This window comes from Prionailurus viverrinus, chromosome F2 (assembly GCF_022837055.1).
Source record: "Prionailurus viverrinus isolate Anna chromosome F2, UM_Priviv_1.0, whole genome shotgun sequence".
NCBI classification, from domain to species: Eukaryota; Metazoa; Chordata; class Mammalia; order Carnivora; family Felidae; genus Prionailurus; species Prionailurus viverrinus.
The window spans coordinates 80,509,168-80,532,880 of record NC_062578.1 but is presented as its reverse complement, the minus strand read 5'-3'; the positions used below and the strand labels follow the sequence as shown (position 1 = coordinate 80,532,880).

Here is a 23,713-nt window from a genome sequence, read left to right as displayed (position 1 = left end):
CTCCCCCACACCCCCTCCCATCCCCCCGGGTCCCACCCTGGGTTATTCGGAAACAGCTCTCAGACCCCGTGTCACTTTATGAGTGAGGTCTTTGGTACGGACCGTTAAAAGATAAGACCTCTTTTAAAAACAGCCGCAGTGCCTGTGCCCGCGAGTGACGCTGGCACCAGTGTCCTCAGCGGTCCAAGCCTCAGATGCTCCCGCTTCCCTCCGCAGGCCACCCGTGTTCCAGCAGCCCGTCATCTTTCTGGGGGCCGATGTCACCCACCCACCCGCTGGGGACGGGAAGAAGCCTTCCATCGCCGCCGTGAGTATCCGCGCCTCCCGCCGGACCCTCTGTTGGTGGCGTCCTGCCCCCTGTGGGACCCACGCCTTGGCCGAGCTGCCTGAGGGGGGCACGCGGTCCCCTTGCGGGGTGTGGCCAGAGCATCTTCCTGAACACCACTGTGCTTTCCTGGGCAGTTGCAGACAGAGTGTCCTGGGAAACAGGCATTTGGAGGGCACGTGGCACGTGGCTACCCAGGTGTGACAGCAGTGAGTCCGCCTGCCCAGGCCCGGGCCAGACGGCACGGATCTGGCAGCAGAAGGGCCAAGGGCACGGTGGCTCCCGTCCTGCCGGGTCCCGCCCGTGGCTCAGGCCCGCGGTGGCTCTCTGCCCACTGGGCCAGATGCTGCAACGAGGGTTTTTTTTTAACGTTGTGCCTCTTTGTGAACATTTTCTGTTTTTATTACGAAACACCAAGTGTGAAGTAATTACACCGTCCGGACTTCAACGTAGCCCTTCCCTCGTTCCTCCTGTGAGTTCCATCGGGGCGTCGGGGGAGCTTCGCTCCACAGGCCCTGAGCCCCCGAGCTTCCCACGCGCTAGCTGGCCGTGTCCAGCCCCCAGGGGCCGCGCGAGGCGCCCGCTCTGTGCCCACGGCTGACTGATCTCGGGAGGGTCAGCACGATGGCTTTGGTTCAAGAGGACCAGACAAGCACACGCTCAGGGTAGCGTGGACTCGGCCTGTGGAGCACAGAGCCCAGGGCGGTACCTCTGAGTTGTCTGGCGGGATCTCCCGGCGGCCTGCAGCCAGGGCAGCCAAGTGGAGGGAAGGAAGCCTGGGGCTCAAGGCTCGTGTCCCCAGCACGTCCAGTGGGGACCGCTGCAGCGACTTCTGGGCCGGGTGCATACTTACACTGAGTCCTAATCTTGTGGGTCAGTATTAGTTTTCTCGTTTTAAACACGCAGTCCGGAAAAGCCAAACTCAGTTGCTCGAGAGAAGCTGCAGAAAACCCAGCTCAAGACCCCCTGAGGCTCAGGGTGAGGTCTGAGCAGTGCCCTTGGGTGCCTCGTGGGGGGGCTTGGAGTCACCCGTCCCAGCTTTCGCAGCAGCAGCCGCAGATGCGGGTCTCTAACGTGTGGCACACGTGTGGACGGGGCCTGCCTCCCGCAGCCCAGTGCTTCTCTCCGAGGCACGTCTGACCCCGAGGGGTGGCTGATCCCCAGTCGGGAGCAAGGCCAGGACCCCCGGGAGGTGCAGGCTTCCCCGGGGACTGCTGTGGGCCCCCAGCAGGTGTGTCTGAAGTTACTCAGGGGCCCTGTTCCTTTATCAGGTTAGCATCAGGTCACCTGATTCCTCCCACAGATACCTCCTCTTCCTACCTGGACTGCAGCTCTGACCTTGTTAGACAACTTTCAGCCCGCCCTTGTTTGATTAGCAAAGGGCACAGCAGACCCCAGGGTGGAGGTGTGCCTTGTTCTCCGGGCTCCTCCTGGTTGGCACCTTCAGGCAACTGCTTACGTGCCAGTGTGCCTTGCGGATGGCCTGCCGTTTCTGGGGTTCAGAATCTTGGGATGTGCACTGATACGCAGATGGCTTCCCCTGGTGAGCGGTGTGCTTTGAAAAAACTAGGGAACCTGATACAAGTTGCTTTCTTGGGGCTGATGTAATTCAGCCCCATGTGATCACAAGCGGAGTAAAGGTTCAGAATAATTGCCTATTTTTTTATTATATATTTTCAGCAAACTTTTTTTTTTTTTAATTTTAATGTTTATTTTTGAGAGAGGGACTGCGTGAGCAGGGGAGGGGCAGAGAGAGAAGGAGAGAGAGAGACAGAGACAGAGTACAAGCAGGGGAGAGGCAGAGAGAGGGAGACACAGAATCCGAAGAAGGCTCCAGGCTCCGAGCTGTCAGCACAGAGCCCAACGTGGGGCTCGAACCCACAAACCATGAGATCACGACCTGAGCCGAAGTCGGACCCTTAACCGACTGAGCCACCCAGACACCCCCACTTTAAGCAAGTTTTTATTCTTTGCAGTCTATTTACGAACACTGTTGCCCACATACTAAAAAGAAACATAAAGGCAGCAGGTTCACAACTGACCAGCCGCTGTCCCTTCACTGTGATGTCAAGTTGAGGGCATAGGCAAGTCTGTCCATCCCCAGTCCCTCCTCCAGCGCACACCAAGAGTAGGGGGCTTCCGGGAAGTCCCCCCAACGCTCCCTGCACCTGTCCCGACAGGTCGTGGGCAGCATGGACGCCCACCCCAACCGCTACTGTGCCACCGTGCGGGTTCAGCAGCACCGGCAGGAGATCATCCAGGACCTGGCCACCATGGTCCGCGAGCTCCTCATCCAGTTCTACAAGTCCACGCGCTTCAAGCCGACCCGCATCATCTTCTACCGCGACGGCGTCTCGGAGGGGCAGTTTCAGCAGGTAGGCCGCCTCGTGATTTCCCTCTCTGTGGTCTCAGGACGCCTTAGGGTCACCCGTTTGTCCCGTACGATAGCTTGTCCGGTTCTCTGGTGAAAACGGTGATGTGGTTTCTATCCGGCCAGAGCGTGGAAGGCGGGCCAGGGAAGTGGATGCCCGGCCAGCGGTGCCGAGCCGGGACTGGAGGGACGAGGGGCTCGGCTTGGGCTCGAGGCCTCAAGGGCCGTGCGGGGAGCTTGGGTCTAGGTCAGCACGCGGCCCTTCCAGAGGCTTGGCTGGGGAGAGTCTGTGAGCTGGAGACAACAGTTTTGTCTGGAGGTCACCGTGTGCAGTGTGAAAGGCAGACTGCAGGGGGCCCTGGAGCGGGGCTGGGCGGGGGCCCCTTTGGAAGGAGGGTTAAACACAGGGTTCACAGCCACCATCTGGACGTGGAGGGAACGGCGGGGTCTCGGGTGACCTGTGGATCCCGGGCCCGGCTGGCTGCCATCAGACGCGGGGAGTAGTGGAGGAGAGGCGAGGGAGCGGGTACGGGGAGACTGTGCTCGGCTCCCGGGCACCTGCCTTACCTCCCTTTAAGGTGACCAGTGGTCGGCCTTGAACCCAGAGCTCGGGAGCTTGGTGCCTGGATGTGTCTCCACATCCGTCCAAGCTAATTCCAGCTTGGCATCCACCCTATCCCAACACGTGCCTCCTGGGAGATGTTGGCAGGGAAGGCAGAAGATACAGGGCCCGTGTCCGGTCCTGTGGGAGAAGGGACCCCAGAGGGGAGGGGATTCCGGGAGCTGCGCCGGAGCGTTCCAGAGGTCCCCAGGCTGCCTTGACAAACAGGCTGGATAGCACCTGACTAGGCGTGAGCAGGACGGCCTGGGCCTTCCTGGTCCAGAGTAGGAGCAGCTCATCCCCCTGAGGCCCACGGTTGGCGGGAAGAACAGAATCGACACTTGAGGCCAGGGCCCCTCGGAGCGTGTGCAGGGGGGTGGGGGGCCGCTCCTGTGCCGTCCCCGCCAGCGGGTGCCAGCCGACCTTGAGGGCACCTCCTGTGCAGAACCTCTTGGGTTCCCTCGGTTGGAGATGTTCACCTCCCTCCTGCGCCCCCAGCCCCCTCACCCTCTGCCGCAGCCGGCCCTGCCGGGGAGGGGTCTGCGCCTTCTGTTCTCATCGCTGTGAACTTGCTCGGGGTCTTACGGAGTGACCCCAGCTGGCGTTTGTGAAACATCATCGTGACCTGTAATTAGGACAGGGCTTAGAAACGTAAGGTGTGTGGTGCCTAGAACGGCCTTCACCACCGTGAGAGGACTTCTCACCTTCCCGCTTACCTCTGAGACGGGCGGTGGGAACAGCGTCTTCCTCTTCGTGGCCTGGCTCCCAGGCGCCTCGTGCGCCACTTTAGTCTTCGCAGCAAGCCTGCGGGACGTAGGCTGTTCCCGTCTTAAAAGTGAAAACAAACGGGCATCAGAGAGGGTACGTGGCTTTCCCCGAGCCACACAGCTGCCTGGTGGTAGGGCTCAGGTTTGACCTCGGGCCCGGCACCTAGGTCCTTGTGTTCTGCGAGGTTCTCTCCCTCCTCTCCAGCACAGAAAACAAGTTGTTTGGACGGATTCGTTCACGCGTGTGTCTCCCACGGTGCCTCGTTACTCCCGTGTATGGTGGGTGCCAGTCACTGAGAACATTCCAGAAAACAGTGTGAGCAACGTAACGCATCCTCTCATTTAAACCACCGAAGCACGAGACCTGGGTCTCGTTTGCTCAGTTACGTAAACGAAACAGCACCTGCGGGGAGGCAGAGGCTCGCAGCTGCTAACAGGCCGCTGGAGTATCGTTTCTGAGCCGCAGCCTTCGTTGGCCAGCACGTGTTCCGAACGGCGTAGTTTGAGGTAGAAAGAGGCGGTGAAAGCGGAGTAAGGCGTGCGTTGTCTTCCCCCCCAGGTTCTCCACCACGAGCTACTGGCCATTCGCGAGGCGTGTATTAAGCTGGAAAAGGACTACCAGCCAGGGATCACGTTCATAGTGGTGCAGAAAAGGCACCACACGCGGCTCTTCTGCACCGACAAGAACGAGAGGGTGAGGCTCTGGCCACAGGGAGGGCCTGGGATGCGGGGCCACGAGGGACGCGGGTCTGTGCTCAGCCCTCGGCCTGAGCCGCACTGCAGGGTGCTGGTGCCGCCCCCACTGTTCCAGGTGTCTCGGGACACCCCGTCCTGGGCGAGTTCCGTGGGGACCTAGCCTCAGGCGCCAGCGAAGGGCTCTCCTCAGTCTGGTGGGAGGGACGTTTGGACCTGCAAACCCCACAGGCCTGGGACAGGTCCGGGCAGGAGACGGCATTTGTCCAGTAAAGAAATTAGCAGGGATCTGGCTCTGAAAAAGGTCCGGTTAGTAACCACGGCGGTGGACAGAGTAGGTGGAACACGGCAAACTGGGGACCCTCACGGGAGGTTGGAGGCGGCTCTGGGGAGCCGGTCCAGGGGTATGTCTCCGGGCGTCCCGGAGCAAGGGGTGTCAGCGAGAAGCAAGATTCGTAGATGTAACTGCTCAGAATTCTCCATAGTTGAGGAAAGGCGGGAATCCTGAGGTTGAAAGTACTTTCCGTGTTTCCAACAGGATAAATAAAAATAAATCTACAGGGGCGCCTGGGTGGCTCAGTCGGTTAAGCGCCCGACTTCGGCTCAGGTCACGATCTCGCGGTCCGCGGATTCGAGCCCCACTCGGGCTCTGGGCTGATGGCTCGGAGCCTGGAGCCTGCTTCCGATCCTGTGTCTCCCTCTCTCTCTGCCCCTCCCCCATTCATGCTGTGTCTCTCTCTGTCTCAAAAATAAATAAACGTTAAAAAAAAATTAATAAAAAATAAAAATAAATCTACAAGTAGACGTACTGTCCTCAACTTCACATTATCAGGTACCTGCCTGAGAAAAGGGACCCCCCCACCCCCACCCCAGAAGGGAGAGACTCTACTCTGAGGGCCTGTAGCCGTCCACTTGGTCGGTCCCCACAGCACCAAGCCAGGACAGCAGCCGAGAGACGCTGACTGTCTGCAAGACAGAGGACAAATCGTTAGTGACAGAAAGGGACACTCTGTCACAGTCACAGGGATGAACTACCCAGAAGAGAGAACAACTGAGTTTGGACGTAACGCTGTGACCTAAAAAATATGGAAAGGGGGGTAAAAACCAGCATAGCAAAACAGCGACAGAATTCCGAGGAGGAACGGACAGATCCACCAGCAAAGCGGTTCATTTTAACGCCCTGCTCTCAGAAACTGAAACAGGCAGAATGAGTCAAAGCTAGAAATGGGAAGTATGAAGAGACCACGCCAGATCTTACGGTTGGTTAGAACCCAGCCACTGACAGTTGAGTTCACGTGGAAGGCTCATGAAAGTTGCCTCGTACCGGGTCACAGAGGCAACCTCGGGAGATTTCCAAACCTCAGTATTGGGCAAACCACAATTTTTTTTTTTTTTTTTATCAGACATTAAATTTTGAAGGAAGAGTAGAACTAAAAAGACATTTTAGCAAGGCCTGAAATTTTAACTTGCCTTCTAAGTAGTACATGCATTAAACACATAAAGAGAATAAAAATACAAAGTAATCAGAACTGAATAAAGACGAGCGTTTCACATCAGACTTCATGCAGTGCCTGGATAGCAGTGTACAGACTCAGGTACATTTGTTGGAAAATAAGAGAGAACCATCAAAGAAGCCCGCAGGTACAGGAAGGACAGAAGTGAGATGTCTGTCTGGGCGAGGAAGGAAAAGCTGAGGAGCCGGTGTGCTTGGGTCCCCTCGTTCCTCGGCCTGCAAACTTGACTCCTGCGAGGAGTCAAGGGGGCTCAAAGTCTGCTTGTTGCTACACCACCCCCCTCCAAATGGAAGATAATGAAGGAGAAAGTGAGGACAGAGCAGATTAACACGAACCAAACCTTCTTTGAAGATAGGTAAACCTAGCAAGACTCAATGAGGCAAAGAGAGGAAACCCTAACACTCTTAAGTAGCAAATAGAGAACTATGTATGATCTCAGGAAGGGGTGTGTGTTACCTTAAATCATCATGGGATAGTAATAGCGTCACGCTGGTAGATACCTTAGAAAACCTAGAAATAGATACAAACAGTTGTTTGTGCAATTACATAAATCACCGAAATCAGCTCAGGGGGATAATCCACTCATCATTTCCAAAAGGCATCAGGCCCAGAGAGTTTTACAGGCAAGCTTTACCAAACCTTCAAGACTGGATGATTTTAAAGTGTGGCAGAGAATAGGAAAAAAGCGGAAACGATTTAGTTTCTTTTATGAAGTTCATCCAGATTTTTTATAGGCAAATTTTACCAAACCTTCAAAGAATAATCTTACACAAAATATTTTAGAGAATGGGAAAAGTCGGGGGGACTCATAAAGTTACCCTGATGATACCAAGTGTTGGCGACGGTATGAGCGCTGTGCCGGGGTCAGGAGCACGGGGTCTGGAGCCAGGCAGCCTGGCTCTAGTCTGCCCCTCAGCATCTGGACTGCCCACAGGCGTCAGCCTCCCTGTACCACCTTCCTCAGGATGTCGGGAGGGTTAGCGGAGCTCACACACTAAGCACTTAGCATAGTCCTTGATACAAGTAAACGCATCATTAGACCCCCCACGCTTCTTTTTAAAAAAATTTTTTTTTTCAACGTTTATTTATTTTTGGGACAGAGAGAGACAGAGCATGAACAGGGGAGGGGCAGAGAGAGAGGGAGACACAGAATCAGAAACAGGCTCCAGGCTCTGAGCCATCAGCCCAGAGCCCGACGCGGGGCTCAAACTCACGGACCGCGAGATCGTGACCTGGCTGAAGTCGGACGCTCAACCGACTGCGCCACCCAGGCGCCCCTGACCCCCCACGCTTCTGATGGGAGTGCAGACTGATAGCCAACTTGGGTGCAGTCGGGTAATTCTAAAGGTCTGCCCTGGAGAAACCCACCTGCCTGTGTGTAAGGAGACACGCGTAAGAGTGTTTATCGCAGTACTGTCTCTGATGTTCATATACTGTCATACTGTGCAGTAACGAATATGAATAAACTCTGCGTATCACGTGAATACGTCTCAAAATGGTAAAAAATGGGCAGAAACAGTAAGTTGCAGAATATGTATGATGTAGGTATGCAATTTAAAAACCTGTGAAGTAACACGGTGTGGTGCTGATGGAGACTTAAATATGTAGCAAAAAAGTGATAAAGTCGAAATCCGAGTGAGACTGCAACATAGAAGGGAAGCAGTGGGGGGCGCCATAGAGAGAGAGCGCGTGCACAAGGGGGGCGGGGTTCACAGAGGGGGAGAGAGAGAGAGAGAATCCCAAGCAGGGCTCCAACTCAGGAACCACAAGATCATGACCTGAGTCACCCAGTCGCCCCCTGCCTTGAATATCACGTGTGCGTGGACGAGGACCCGTCCAGTGTCCATCGTGCACAGTTTTAGATTCAACAATAACGAAGAGCCTTCTAGCATTCCCCGCAGATTTTTCAGCAAAGGGAAGACACTGCCTCTCCCACCCGGGCCTCCTAAAGGCCCCGGCCTGCCTAGAACAGGAGCTTCCTTACTTCTGGTGGCTAGGATTTATTAAATTTTACTTTAATACCGTAGCCAATTTAAAGACTTCAAAATGGGGCAGCCCGTGGTCGGGAAGGCCCAGCACCAGACGGCAGCGTGGGCGAGGCTGGCTGGCTTGCTTTGCTCTGTTGCCCCTGGACGTGTCTGACGGGTTCCTGTGTTGCCAAAGGTTGGGAAAAGTGGAAACATTCCGGCAGGCACGACTGTGGACACGAAAATCACCCACCCGACCGAGTTTGACTTCTACCTGTGTAGTCACGCCGGCATCCAGGTGAGGACACAGTCTCTGTGACACGGTCTGCGTGTTCAGCAAACACCGGAGGAGCACAGACCTCACGCCGAGCGCTCCCGTGGGCTCCGGGGACGTGGTGTGGAAGGCGGGGCTGGGGCCCGAGCCCGTCCCCGGGGAGGTGGGGCAGTTAGCCGGCGAACAGGTGAGTCGGGACCACGGGGCGCTGGGGAGGAAGGACCCACTGGCGTGCTGCGGCCAGGGTCCCCGTTTTAGATGAGGTGAGGTCAGGCAGGCGGAGAGGTGGGTGCGAGGCCAGGGGCGCTGGCGAGGCCCGAGGGGGCGTCCTGCGTGCCTGGGGCCGACTCCGGGCCAACTCATTCCCACGTGGTGGGCTTCACCCTTGTCCCCCGCCACGCGTGTTTGCAGGCCGCACAGGGACGCTCTGTCAGTGCAGGGACCCGCAGTTTTTGTCATCAGACGTGCGGCGCCGCGTCCTCGGTGAGGCGTCGCGTGGACGGGTGTCGGCAGCACCCCGGTGTGGGTGAGTTCTGGATGCCTCGCTCGCGTGCTCACGCCCTGACCCTCTGGTCCGCTTTTAGGGAACAAGCAGGCCTTCCCACTACCACGTGCTTTGGGACGACAATCGTTTCTCTTCCGACGAGCTGCAGATCCTCACCTACCAGCTGTGTCACACCTACGTGCGTTGCACGCGCTCCGTGTCCATCCCGGCGCCGGCGTACTACGCTCACCTGGTGGCCTTCCGCGCCAGGTACCACCTGGTGGACAAAGAACATGACAGGTAAGCGGCGTGCCTCTGCCGGCCGGGGTCGCGTCAGCAGCTGCGTTTCCCGGACGGGGAAGCGGCCGGGCCCCGGCGGCCGGAGCCGTCGGGCGCCCACCCGCCGGCGTCTTCCCCGCCGCCCGGCGGCTGCGTGGGCGCCTCCCCGGGTACCCGGGGCACTGAAGGCCGTGCTCTCTCTCTGTCCCCCCGCGCCCGCAGTGCCGAAGGAAGCCATACCTCCGGGCAGAGTAATGGGCGAGACCACCAAGCCTTGGCAAAGGCGGTCCAGGTTCATCAGGACACGCTGCGCACCATGTACTTTGCTTGACGTGTCGTAGTGTTTACGATGGTGTACGGAGTTGGATTCACATGAGACCAGCTACACTCAGACCAACAGATGCCCAGCCCTTCCGTGACAGCCAGCATCGAACATGAGACGTCATCGATTTTCGTAGATTCTCCATCTTCCAGAATGCCTTCCGTCCCGGATTTCAGACTTGGATTTTGAACTGCAGACCTGTATGAGACCCCATTGTTGTAGGAAGTATGGTTTGCCAAAATCTAGAAGCTGCTTCTTAAAATAGAGTCCCGTGTTTCCTAAAAATCTCCTAAAACCAGTCTATGAACTCAGGGCTTTAAAACATTTTTAATTTATTTGGTCATTCGATTTACTTGTTTTTAATACGTGATTCTCTATGAAATTGATGGGCTCAAACTAGCTGTGAACGTTCTCAGAGAGTGGAAGCAAAACACAAGAGCACGGCAGTGGTTTTAAAGCCTTGAGCGTTGTGACGGGGTCGCTGACGTCTACACCAGAGTGACCCTAGTGCGCTCCTGACAGGGCTCACACAAGCTCTTCGGGGCCGAGGGCAGGTGGCCCGCCGAGGCGCCCACGGGCGTCTCGCTCTGTCACCACCCGCCTCTCACTCAGCTTGAAATAAGGAGCGGGGGCAGAAGACGGGCCATGTGTGTTTACAACATTTATAGGTCCAGAGAGATTGGCAGACAAGTGCCATTTTAATAAAAATTTATTTAAAAAAAAAAAAAAGAAAAAAGACAATATGCCGACAGTCTAATCGTAAGATTTGTCCTATAGGACTGTGACATTTATTTTCCAAAGTTTCTAAAGAATACGGGTCTGTGGTGATAAATACAGTACAATCCTTTTTCACTGTTATGTCTTTAATGTAAGAGAAAAAATATATATATCTGGTTTGCAGTATTAATGTGATAGGTAGATGCTGTTTTTCATTTTATTGACTATGGGGTGCTTATTGTGATCTGTTTAGCATATCAGGAGTGTTTTGGAGCCTGGAGACTGGACCGCCTCGTGTGGTTCTCGCGCTTACGTACAGGAGTATGCAATTGACTCAATGTGACCGCGACCCGCCTTCCCCGCGTAGATTGCGTAGCCTGTACCTTGGGGGGCACCGAGCGCGCACGGCAGCCGCTCGCCGCCACCCCACCTCCCGCCCCCGTGTGTTGCTCAGCCGGTTAAGCACAGATGGAATGTACTTATTCTTCCATTCCTGGAACAGGTCCACGTGTCGGAGTGCACTTCTCTCTGCGTCTGGTTCTCTGTTAGACGAGTCTCGTAGGATCTATGCACTGAAACGCGCAGAGAGCCGTCGGCGGTGGCTTCCCGTTGGGCGCGAGGCCAGCGGCCCGCGACGGAGCCTGCCCGTGGAGGTGGCGGACTGCAAAGCCCGCAGAAGAGATTTGCATTCTGGGCCCCAGACGCGGGTTTGCCAATCTAGAAGCCGTCGCACTAAGCGTGATACCACGGACAACTCCGGAAGGGTAACAGCAGACGACTCTGTGCTAAGTGGGCTGTTTGTCCTCGTAGACAGTTTTTAAAACAAATCAAATCCACGTTCAGTGTAGAGATTCGGGGAAGGAGACGAGCCCTTCCCCCCCTCCCCCCCCCCCCAAGGCTGCTTTGTGCTCTGTAGGCTTACCCCTCCCTGCCGACGGCCCTCCCCGGACCCCCTCCCCGACACTGACCTCTGGCCCTGCGGTGGGACGGGGGTCCCGATGGGCTGCCTCTTGCTGGAGACAGCACCCCCACCTCCATCCTTGTCTGCTGGCTCGGAGGGGGGAGGGGCGACCGCAGGCGGGGCTGTGACGGACACTCGGCCTAGATTTTGGCGGCGATGACAAAGGGGCGACTATTGTTTGTGAAGATATATACTCAGAGTGGTGTGTGCGTGCGTGTCTGTGTGTGCATGTGGGTGTCTTAGTAATGGCGTTAGCCTTTTCTTGCTGTATCTTTTTTGTTTTGGGGGTTTTTTTGTTTTTTGGGTTGGTTGGGTTTTTTTGTTGTTATTTTGTTGGGTTTTGTTTTTTTGTTTTTTTTGTTGTTGTTGTTATTTTGGTCTTTTTAAACGAACAGAAGCCTCTGCTCTAAGAAATGTTGCAATTCCCTGTCCTTTTATTGGCAAGTGGCACTTTCTCCTATTTTCAGAAGGATACCAATACACTCTTGGCTTAAATTACCAGGAGCATCCAAGCTAAGGAGGGAATCTCTTCAGTAATACACCTTCGAAATCTGAAATTAGGTTAGTTTTCAGCCATGTTTAGGGTCATCTGGAACCGTGTGTCTCAAAGGCTTGTTTCTGCGACCTGCCACAGGGTCCTGGCGGTCAGGGCAGTGGCGGTGCTTGGTAAAAATGCACACCCCTGAATCAGATTCTCCAGAGCTGGGCTGGGCGTCTGTGTTTTGTACCTTCGGCCGGGATTGCGGGGCTGCCTGAAGTCTGAGAACCCGTGATGGAGAACTTTCTGAAGAGTAATCTCCCTCGAGCACCGAGGGCCCAGCCCGGGGGAGCCCTTTGGCAGTGTGGGCAGGTGCCCTCTAAGCTAACGCCTAGGAAAGATCACAGGCTGACAGAAAATTAGACCTTTTTTTTTCTTTAATCATTTGAAGGCAAGGTGTTCCTTTTCGTGGGCATAGTACTTCGAGAAAGGTACTTTGTACAGCCCTATGCTAGTCTTATAAAACCTTTCATACTAAAAGCATTAACAGACCAAACGTCTCCAGCTGGGTTAGCTGCATACCTTTGTACACATCTGATGATTCAGAATTCAAATGGCTGTAGTTACAGTTTCTCAGGTAAATAATTGTTTTCCCAAATTTCTACCAATCCCCCCGTTATTAGGATCAGTTTTGAGACAGCGTAAAACCTCAAAGTGCAGTAGACTAAGTCTGAGCCCTGTTCGTGTGGAAGCCAAAAGGGGCCCTCGCCCGTCTCTGACTGTGCTTGCACCCCCCGCCCCTGGGCTACCTCGGCCCTCGTGGCCCCAGATTCCCAGGGGAGCCCCGTCCTCCGCGTGCGTGCGGTCACCGGAGGCTCGGGGCCCGTGTGGACTCGAGTGGCGTCCGCTCACTGGCTTTGCCCCGCCCCACTGTTAAGTAAGGTGTGCCTTGCTTTAAGCAAACTGAATGTGAAAATTATGATGTAGAAATCTGGATTCATTAAAGAGGAAAACCAGGATTTATCTCGTCTCTTTCAAAGAGGTCTCCCAATGAGATTCTTATACTGGTACTCTTCCTAGTAGATTTTAAAATGTTCGCTTTAAGAGAAATGACTGTACCCCCCTCCCTTCCCCACTGTTCTGCTCGCCCCGCTCTCGCCCTAGTGACAAAGCAATGAAGGAAACCCCGGGGGAGCCGAGGGCGGCCGCTGCTTTGTGCCCGTGCCCCTTGGGGACGCTGAGATTCCAGCCTGTTTCTGTGCTACAAGCTCAGAATTGCCTAGTGCGGATACGTTATTGTAAAACTGGGCATACCTGTACTTTTAGAAAGGGACTGTTTGGTTTGGGAGTTGAGAAATCTTCACACACACACTTTTGATACGTTATAGGGTCTGCTTTTACTTTTTAACGTGATGTCGCTTTCTGGTGGTGTTCTCACACTCCCGTGGATGAATGTTTGCACTCTAGAACCACAGGCGGCCCCTGGCCCTCGGTGGGTGGGTGGGGGTGGGGGGTGGGGGGCTTGCCCGAGAGGGACGTGGTGGCAACAGAGTGATTTCCCTGCTCTTTTGAGGTTGGCCGGGGTCCCTGCTCTGACTGATATTCACCCTGGCTGCGGGGTGCTCATTGGAAAAGACCGTGTAGTTCAGTTCCTGCAGCGGGGTGCGGGGTAGTTTTACTGATGTCATATTATATGTTATTTTTATTGTTGGTAAATGCAAATGTTGCTATTTATTTTTTTTCTTTCTGCTCTGGTTCGATTTGGCCGATGTGGATATCCCAGTGCATGTGGTACCTGATGGATATGCTAGCAGTTTCTTTCCCCAACTTTTATAAATTGCCTAATGTTTACCTGCAAGTTTGCCGGATGATTTTATTTTTCAAAGCCACAAATGTAATTTTTCTGGATGAATTGTTTTTCTTATATATGCAGCAATGTAATTTTACATTGATCTGCAGGGTGATTTAAATTTTATTTTTACAAGGCAGTTTTTCAGTCAAATTATATATTTGATACAATATGTTAAGGGTAGACCAGCCAAGCGTCCTGCAGTTGGGACACCAGACTGTCTCTGGGGGGCCTGGGGGGCTGGGACGGCTTCTCTTGGTTGCTTGGCATCATGGAAGCACTTGGCTTGGTTCGTGGAGCCGTCAGGATCTGGATATACTCCTTCAACGGGACTTTGATCTGTTGGACAGTTAAAAGGATTTTTCATGGGCATTTTCCTACACCTAAGGCAGTTCCATTAGGAGGAGCTTTAGAAGTTGACATAATCCAGACAGTGGACAATCCCAGTGGCCCAGACAAGCCATAGAAATTTCCCTGTGACCTCTCTTTGACTCATCTCTCACGCTCATGAGAAAAGGAATGTACAATAAATAGAAACTTCCTCAGTGTTCGTATGCCTCACTTTCAGAATGCAAATAGTTTATTTATATTTTAAGCCCTTCCCCAAAGTAACCAAGAATCTTCTCCCTCGAGCTGCCCTGCCTGCGGGTTTCGGCTGCGGTGACGTTCTCTTCAGTGTGGACACGGTGCACGTGTGACTTTGTAATGGGGCTGTCTGTGTTACACACACACGCTGACTCTTTTGTAAGGAAGATTTTCAACTCAGAATAATTGCACTGATTTTTTGACAACTTCCTTTTTATTATGTCCAACTTTGCATCTGCTGTACTTGTTTGAAATGATTGTAAATAGATGTAGGGCCGCAAACGTGATAGGAACGCGACGTGTCGCTTTGTTGTAGGGTACTGGCACGTTTTCAGTATTATGTGTTAGAGTCGCGTGGACTTCACTCTGCCTCTTTAGCCTTGTGTCTGCTGACCATTCATGAAGGACAAATTAGCCTCGTTTTCTTGTTTTCCAGAAAGGAAGTTTGCAGTTTATTGAAAGGAGAGTATGCTCTCCCGTTGAGGTCTGAAGATTTAACTTTAAGAGGGTTAATTATAAATCCTTTGAACGCTCTCTTTGGTCTAATTCCTGGTTGTTTTTCATGGCTCCTTAAAGCATTTTCTTCCAGTTCCATCCAGCATCTGACAGTTCGGATCAGAAGCATCTGTGTGGCCAATGTTGCCAGACGGTGAGGGCCTCCCTCACTTCTCTTTGGTCAGCCATCATTTTAAAGCCATGAGATCACTGTTGTGTCAAAATGGTCATTTGTGGCTTAGCCCATCGATGCTGGAGAGACCTGAGATCCAGCGCTGTTCCTTTATGCCTTGTGACGTTGCTAGATGAGAAGTATGTGCTCCAGCCCACAGTGTGTAATTGTTGGCGGTCAGGCTACCCAGTAAGACACACACGGAGCTTCTAGACCCAAACCAGTCACGAATGTGTGTCAACATAGCGTCGATGCCATCGTGGTGCCCTCCGTAACGCTTTTTTGGTTATGTTTTGCCATTTTATTGTCTAAAGTGAATGTATTGGCCTAGCCAAATCACTACAGAAAGTGGTTTCTGAATACCTTTTAGTTTAAAAAAAAGTAAATAAATGCAGATAAAGGCTACCTCTGAATTCTCAGTAGATTCATGTTTGCTCTTAAGTGTAGCTATCCACACTGAAAATAGCCAAAACGTTGCCTGAATAAACTGAATTGTGAACATTTCTCTCTCCAGTTCTGGCTTGAAAACGCGTGTGCCATACTGTGACCCGTGGGCAGTCCCCTCCTCCCCCTCGGAGGTAAGAGAGGCGGTCGGGACTCCTCGGGGCTGCCCGGCTCCGTTTTGGGACTCGTTTTAGGACTCTAAGCAGCCAGCACGAATGAAACGGAAGAGCCTCCCGCATCGTCCTCCCAGGCTGGCGGGAGTGCCTCCGTGTGGGGCTGCGTGCGGGGCTGCGTGCAGCGAGACCCTGAAGCGGCCTGTGGTCCTGGCCTTGTGCGCTTCCCTGTTTGCTGTGAGAAAGCACTCTTTTCTCTGCTTCACTCGTGAATGGGTTGAAAATGGCTCCCTCTGCGCTCTCCTCCCTTTTTACACGCTCTGTAAAATCACAAAGGTGCTTAAACACCGACTCTTGTGCAAAAATAATCCATCTAAAGTGGCCGTGTGGTCACAGGAGACAGTGCGGTCGTGATCGGCCTTTGACCTTGGAACCTTGAGTTACTGTCACTCCCTACTTAAAAATGATCTACGGTTTAAAAGCAAAATGTTCTGTCCGAGTCCAAGGCCCTTTGTTTGACCGGACATAAGGGCCCACAGCCAGCATCTTGAAGTCGGAGTTCCCAGGGCCCCCTGGGTCATCTGACACTAACTCGCTAACTCGCAGGCAGTCTGTCCTGAGAGTCTGTCACCTACCGCTCTGAATAGCCCTCCCTGTGATTAACCACTTTGCTGCCAGAACGTCCTTTGCCCACACGCTGCCGTGGGTCAGTCGGGGTCGCCCTCTGCCCTCTTCACCTCTTGTCTTTAGGCTCGTTAGGTTCTCTCATCTTTGGAAGGTCCGCATTTGCTGCGAGACCCCTCCGTTGGTTTGCTCTTAAATTGTTGAGGGACAGGCGGGCGGTTTTGCGGGAACGGACGTCTGGGGGCGTGGAGGTTGCTCTGCTCGCTCACCGGATGCTCCTCGGATGCTGACTTTGGCGCAGAGAGGTTACGCGTGTAACATGACGTGGCAGTTTTTGCCTTTAGCACTGTCGTTTTGGGTTTTGATGCTTTTGTCGCTGTGCGGCGTGCTTTAATCCTGAAAGAGCTAAGTGTCCTTTGCGGTCTTTCTTACGAATGTTTTGTAATGGTGCGACTACACTGTTTTGTAGACACAGCCCTCCCCAAGATGCGTGGGCGCTCAGCGCGGGCACCCTCAGTGTCTGCTGACCTGCTGCTTCTGGAACTGCTCGGGCGCTCTGGGTTGGCCTTCTCTTCGACCAGAATCCCATTCAGGGCGTTTTCAGGGGACACCGCATGGCAGCCCACTCTGATTCAGTAATGTGAACTGTTGAACTCAGATCTGCCCATGAGCTCTGTGCATAAATGTCTCCAGAATCCCGGGGTGGGCCTCTCCCGCCATTTTCACGTTCATGAAAAATTATTTTAAAAGAGGGAGCTGAAGACTACTGGTGCTTTTGTTAACACTTTTCTCTTACTGGTTGATGTGAAAGAGTTAAAGCTAAAACACCAAATATTAACTCTTCCTCCTCAAGTGTCTCCAGGAACTAGATGTTGAGGCCACCCTCGTTAAGCACCTTCTGAATCAAGGCCCTTCAAACCGTGAGTCGATCCCAAGACCAGCCTACACCATGAGGCCAGGGGTGCGGTGCAGGCCAACTGCGTGGCCCCTTGGCACCACTTGGCAGACCTCGGTGCTTGTGTTGGGGAGCCGAGGCTCCTTTGAACTCTAGAGACTGTGGGGACAATCTGGGGGGAGGGGGGGCGCGGGAGAGGGCAGGCCCCTCTGACCCAGGAAGTGGGTGGCACCAGGCCTTCCTCTGGTCTCCCTCGGTACCCGACTGAGCATGTTCTGGAAGACCCAGTCTCAGCCTCTGTGCCTTTAAAAGTCCGGTCCTCAGTGTCCTTTTGGAATCGCGTTGGGGCTGCGTTTTCATTGGGAAGTAAGCCTGGATCATTCCACAAGTCAATCATTGACCTTCTGCCTTTGAAGCTGCGTTTGCTCCTCAGCTCCTGACTTTGTAAACTGTGATGCCCGTGCATACTGTCTCACGTCGGAAAACGTTAGGTTCTTGTAGCCGCAGGATTTCCTTTCCGAGTCCACGTCCGCGGCGGGGATTCCGGGAAATGCGCGCAAGGTCCATCTCTTTTAGTCAGGCGTCGACCATAACCGTCAGCAAGACCTGGTGGTTTTGTCCCCTTAGTCGCTTGACAAGACTATTTCGTGTCATGGAACTAGGTTTTTAGAAAAGGAATTGGAATCGTGTCTCTGGTAAATTGCGCGTGAAGTCCTCAGACGTAAGGTGCTATTGAGTCCTACTGTCCTTCTCTCGGGACGCTTTTCGTTAGCGTTGCTGTTTTGTGTGGTGTGCGGGGAAGCTGCTGACTGGGGTGAGCCGTGCATATAGGACTCCCGATGCTGACATACCTACAATGCAGTTTTTATCTCGAACTCGTCCAAGCCAGGTTTTGAGCAGTTTCTTGGCTGATGGTCTAATGACAAAACATCTTACCCTGTCCGGGATGATTTTATTGCTTTCAAGTGGGGGAAGGAACCCAATGTTACTTATTTTGAGAATGCGTAGAAATCCACCCTTAGTGGCTCCTCTTGGCCCTCCCTTCTCCCGGTCTCTCCTTTGTGAAAGGCAGTGAGTGGTCCTTCCCTCGGCAGAGGTGCTGGCTGCAGAGGGGAGGACACATTCAGAATTTCGGATCTTCTTCCAAGGCAAATACACGCGTGACTAAAATCCTGAGAGTATATCGTGTAGCACTAAATGGAAATTTGAGTCCTGAGTTTGATAGTGGATTTTAATGTAGTGGCTGAAGGTATGAATTCATGTTTTGTAACTATAGAGGCAAGTGAGTTTTTACTTTTTCAAAAGTTTTAAGAGAATAATTGTTAAGTTTCTGTGCAGCAAAGTGGCTAATTACTCATTAAATACAAGAAAAGAATGTAGTGTCTAAATCCAGATTTTTCTTACCTCTGATACACTTCAGATTACTTACCTAATATGTATTGAGGGGTTTTAACCCTGAGTTTTATCAACTTTTCTAGTTTTATTTTATTTTTATAAAATAATTGAAAAAGAACCAAAAATGAATTCAGAAGTTCCATAGGTAGATCTTGCCCCTTCTTAATTTTCCCCCCACAATAAAACATTTTAGAAGATATTTTGAATCCAAATGTATTGTGACCATTGAAAGTTTACTATTTTCTAAGAAGCTGAGCAGCTACAAGGGCCTCGTTTCAGGCGGTACTCTGCGTATTGTCTACGGACTGTTTATACCTGTGCGGTGGGTCTATGTGACGACGTCTTGTGCTTGCAATAGAGAAACCGTGCAGTGCTGTTTTGTAAAACTGCAAGTTCCTGTACAAACTAGTATTTATATACATTGGCCTCTCTGTATAATTTCTCATTTGCTACATGAATTGTACAATTATAAAATTATAGTACCTGCTAAATACAATTCGGAGGCTTACGTCCTTGTCTTTTGTTCACTACCATTCCGTGTGTTTTGAGGATGTCCGATGCCTGCATGACGCGAGGTGGTAATGCCACTTTAAATCAAGCCTTAATCAGATGTTAAAATTGTAAGTTTCAGAGTATGCAAAAATATTAGGCAGGGTGGGTTTAAACTGTTCAGATCAAGATGCTATATCCTAAATCAACCAGTCTCTTCTCTGGAGTTACAAAGGGAAACTTTCGGTGATCCAGATCCCTCTCTCGCTCTCTCTGGTCTGGCGTGGCCGTTGCCACTGCTCGATGAAAACGGACCATTGTGCATTTCTGTGGCAGTCAAAATGACCTATTCTGAAAGTCTAGAGACTTTTTCAGGGTTACTTTTAAATGTTTGTTTTTTTTCCCTCCAGTCTGAGATTTATTTATGGCAAATGGAGAGTGTGATTTGGGCATGAATCTTACTGAACCTGCTCACGTTCTAAGCTTTCTTCAGGTAGTGCCACCTGCCATCGCTTCCGCATAGGATTATCTGGATTTTTGTTTTTGTAAAAGCATCTTAAACTTAGACATAAAATGGAGGGGACCCAGCTTTCTTTACAATGTGGATCTACCTCAGTTAAACAGTTGGGTGCTATTTACTAAGTCTGTCAAATCAAATTGGAAAAAGTAACCAAACAGCAGGATATAACTTCACACAAAGCTTGAAATCATAATTTCCGTTTATTTAATATTCTCTTTATTTATTTTGTGCCTTTTGTGTTGAATCCTAATGCATTGAAAAAATCAGTATGAAATTAAAATTCTTACATTGCAGGTGGGGAGAAAAGCCCAATTGGCCATGGAATTTGATAGGTTGCCCCCAGCCAACAAGTAAGGTAGAACTGAAATCCCAACTGCCCTCTTGTGAAAAGAAAAGAAAAAAAAAAAAATTATGTCCAAGAGCAAATTAACGTTTTACAAACAAATTCCAAACTCTTCTATGCATGTACTTAAAGCTCTCTCTTCATTTTCTGTGCCAATGAAGGGGCAGCCAAAACAACTCCCACGTACTTAACTGTTGCGGGTTTTGCCATCTGTGCCCCCTCCCCCCCCCCCCCGCCACCTCTGGCGTATTTTATACATTTATTTCATAAGCAGCAAATGGACTGTTGTCGATTTCATCTCTCCTGGTGGAGGTGTTGGTGGCCAGGGGGGAGCCGGAGGAAGAGGGGGGTGCGGGAGCCACTGAAGTGTGGGGTGGGCCGTTGGTGGGGTGGGGGGAGGTCTGCATTCAGCAACAGCCCCGGGGTTGCCCTGAGTGAGGCAAGCTTTCTGGCAGGTGAGAAAGTTAAGGTAGGAGATCGATGACTTTCCATGCTTTTATATTTGGCAGTTTACAATTCTAGACTTTTCCTACTGTGGTGATCTTTTTTAACTTAATTGTTTGGAGGTAACACAATATTTTGGAGTCTTAAGAATCTGATTTTATACCAATAAGAAATAAAAATTAGGGATCTTTCCTGTAGTGTATAGTTTTACTATTTTAAAGAGATCTCTGAATTTTACAAGAGAACCAACATTCCTTAGTGGCAAAACTCTGAAAGTTGATTTGGGAGGCTTTTTGCTGCAGGATCTCCAAAAAATGGGACGATTCTAGTTAAATGTTCTCATTGTTGAGCGTCCATCGGGTCAGTACTTGAGCTCTATTTTGTAGAGTCGCTCATCCTTCGGTATGCTGCATATACAGATCGGCGCCGTTGCACTTTCTCAGTGGTGAGAAACGCCCCGCAATTGGCTCACCAGTAAGCATTCTGTTCTTTCACCTAACAAGAGTACTTTGGGGCAGGTGATTAAATTTATATAGGTACCTCAAGAAAAAGAACCTGAATATGCTGCATTTTGTTTCTTTAGCTTTTATATGTAGCATTTTGTTTTGCTCTTATCATTTTGTTTAGATCTACGCTTTTTGGACCCCAATAGACTGTTGGACGAGATTTTAAAGTGACTCTTGTCGGGATACAGGATCCTTTGTTTTTGTCTTTTCAACTGCAGTATCTGGTTCAAAGGTCGCCCACCATTAGTGCTACTTCACCCAAATGCACCTGCGAAAAAGGATACCGTGTGTGTAGGCAGACAATAATGTTCCCAGTCCTTTCTGTTCATGCTGCTTCCTTAATTCTTTTCTCCGTGTCATCAAGAGGTTGGATGACTTGTTTCTAAGGTCAGACTTAAACATCTTGGCATCTTAATGGCTTCAACACAGACCTCACAAAATTGCCATTGAGTAAGTAGCATGATCCTAAAGGAAGCGCTGGCATCAGGCAGCCGGATGGATCTGGTCTCGGAAGAGCCAGTCTCCGCGTCTCTCCATCCCCAGCCCTCACCCTCACCCAGCAGGTGGGGAGTGGTCTTGATGGACGAAAGACAAACTGGTGAAGAATGCCAAAGGCTGAGACACTGAGCATCTATTGTCACGTTCAAGCTTAGCTGGGTCCTTTCGAGTTTGTTTTACAGCTTACTAGGTTAAGTAGTTTGCACTATTTTTGCAATAAATTCATGGAAAACCTAACAGTTACTTGTTTTGTTTCTTACTGTGTGTATATAAACTAATACTAAAAGTTTGGCATAGTGTTTTTTCACCTCCTTACATAACCCTTAACATGCACAGAATGCTGTAAATCTGATAAAATATGATGTGAATGATATTTTATAAAGTTATTTTGTATGGTGTCAATTTTGTTTTGCCTCATAGTATGTCAGCAAAAAATAAAATAAAATTCCTCATATTTACAGCTGCCTCTCCCAAAGATTTTCAATTACTCACAGATTTTATTTGGGCACTATCTTCGGTACGGTGTAAGATTCCAGGTTTCCAAGGTGGGAGCACGCCTCCAGTGATGGACGTCCAGAGGCCTAGTCTGCAAGTATTGGACCAATTCTTTGAACAACGTATCCAGAAATCCAGAAACTCAAAAGGGCTAAGCATCAGTCCCTGAGAATTCGGGTTTGGGGATGAGAGCCACAGGAACGAACTAGAAAAACAAATGCGGTATCTAGGGGGACTGGGGTGTTTCTACTCTAAATGCCATGAGAAAGGATGAAGTCAAAAGCCGCAGAACTAAGCCCCAGGCAAATGCAAGCCCTGAGATCCACACTGTGTGGGAACCGGAACTGACCACATCCAGGTGTCTCATCCTGGTGCGTCACAACCCCCTCCACCAGGCTAGGGTGACACATACTGCTGCAGCTCTGAAGGCCCTGGTGGCCTTGCTGTGGGCTGTTTGTGACTCCCACTATCTGTACCCTCAAGAATATATGCTGTTGGGAAAGGAGGGCTGGGCTTAAAGCCAAACAATGGCTGAAAACCCTAGGATACACGTACATTGGTGCTAAAGCAGGCCAAGGTTTCGTTCTTGTTATTTTCTGATTTTTAAGACTATTAATTACAGAGAATGTAAAAATTCAGATGAACATAAAGATGAAAATTTTCAATTATTTATAATCACAACACGGATAGGGATTCTTAAAACTTCTGGTGTATTTTGTTCCAGTCTTTTTTTTTTTTTTTTCCTTCCCCTTTCCTGACAAAATCAAGATGAAGTTCTTCCCACTACCTCCTGCCTAATGTATCCAGGACCCTGTACTTCTCACTGACTTACTATCTAAAACCACCTAGCACTTTTGTGCCCACTGGCCCCGGGACATCTAGCTGCTACTGGAAGAATATAAGAAAATGATGAGAGCTCTATAATCTCTTAATCGATATGGGCTTACCTTATTACATTCTTGCTGTTTAAGTCTCACTTTATTGAGTGGCCAGAAGCATTATAGTCACGAACTGACTACAAAAACCTAAGGATTAAAACTGTAACGATGGGGCGCCTGGGAGTCTCAGTCAGTTAAGCATCCAATCTTTGATTTTGGCTCAGGTCGTGACCTCCCTTGCTTATGAGATCAAGCCCAGAGTCAGGCTCCCCACTAACAGTGCAGACCCTGCTTGGGATTCTCTGTCTCTGTCTCTCCCCCTCTCCCCTCTCCCATTTACATGCTTTCTAAAGAAGTAAAATTTTAAAAACCTATGATGGTGAGTGTTACATGAATTAGGAAATAATTTCAGAAAAGCAAGCTGCTTGATCAGGGCGTTTCTGCTCCACAGAGGACGGGGAGCCCACATCAAGAGGAATGGAAGGTTAAGGTAGGAAAACTACAGCATCTACAGCAGAGTAAGATCAGTGTTCGGGGCCTTGAATGCCAAGAATGTACACCACATAGGCGGGGAGAGACGATCCTTTCTAAGCTGCATGGTCCAGTAAAGATAGTCTGGGATTTGAGTCCCATGCCCACCACCTCCTAGGTATGTCCTGCACCAGTGCCTTGACCTGACCACCCATTCCCTTTGTGAAACGCGGACACTATACAGTTGATGGGAGGATTCGATGAAATGTACACAGTATTAGAAGAGGCTTGGGTCCCGACAGCTACTTGAACATTTCTGACCAGGAAAAGAAAAATCTTCACAAAGCTGTTTTGATAATCTGTTACCAGTATAGAAGAGGAAGAGGAAGGAGGCTGCAGAGATGAGGAAACCAGTGAGGAGGAGGCTCTTGGATCAGACTGGCACACGACCGAAGGAGGAGAGCTCCCCGAACTGGGTCGGAAATGCTTAGATGGGTTAAGAATGTTCAGTTGGTTGAACACAAACCAGTGAGTATTTTTCTGGGGGATTTCTTTTTTTTTTTTTTTTTTTTTTTTAATTTTTTTTTTTCAAAGTTTATTTTTTTGGGGACAGAGAGAGACAGAGCATGAACGGGGGAGGGGCAGAGAGAGAGGGAGACACAGAATCGGAAACAGGCTCCAGGCTCCGAGCCATCAGCCCAGAGCCTGACGCGGGGCTTGAACTCCTGGACCTCGAGATCGTGA

General features: G+C 50.9%; 1 protein-coding gene across 4 annotated transcripts in view; it reads left to right on the top strand.

Moving 5' to 3' along the window:
• AGO2 (argonaute RISC catalytic component 2) overlaps positions 1-21,600 on the top strand; it is a 116,581-nt gene extending 94,981 nt beyond the window's left edge. For all 4 annotated transcript variants that reach the window (XM_047842384.1, XM_047842385.1, XM_047842386.1 and 1 more), the window contains 6 exons: positions 217-307; positions 2,506-2,700; positions 4,624-4,758; positions 8,435-8,536; positions 9,097-9,296; positions 9,498-21,600. In XM_047842384.1, coding sequence (XP_047698340.1) covers positions 217-307; positions 2,506-2,700; positions 4,624-4,758; positions 8,435-8,536; positions 9,097-9,296; positions 9,498-9,606 — 832 coding nt within the window. In that variant the 3' untranslated portion in view covers positions 9,607-21,600. The remainder of the gene's footprint in view (positions 1-216; positions 308-2,505; positions 2,701-4,623; positions 4,759-8,434; positions 8,537-9,096; positions 9,297-9,497) is intronic.
• Positions 21,601-23,713: the final 2,113 nt, after the last annotated feature.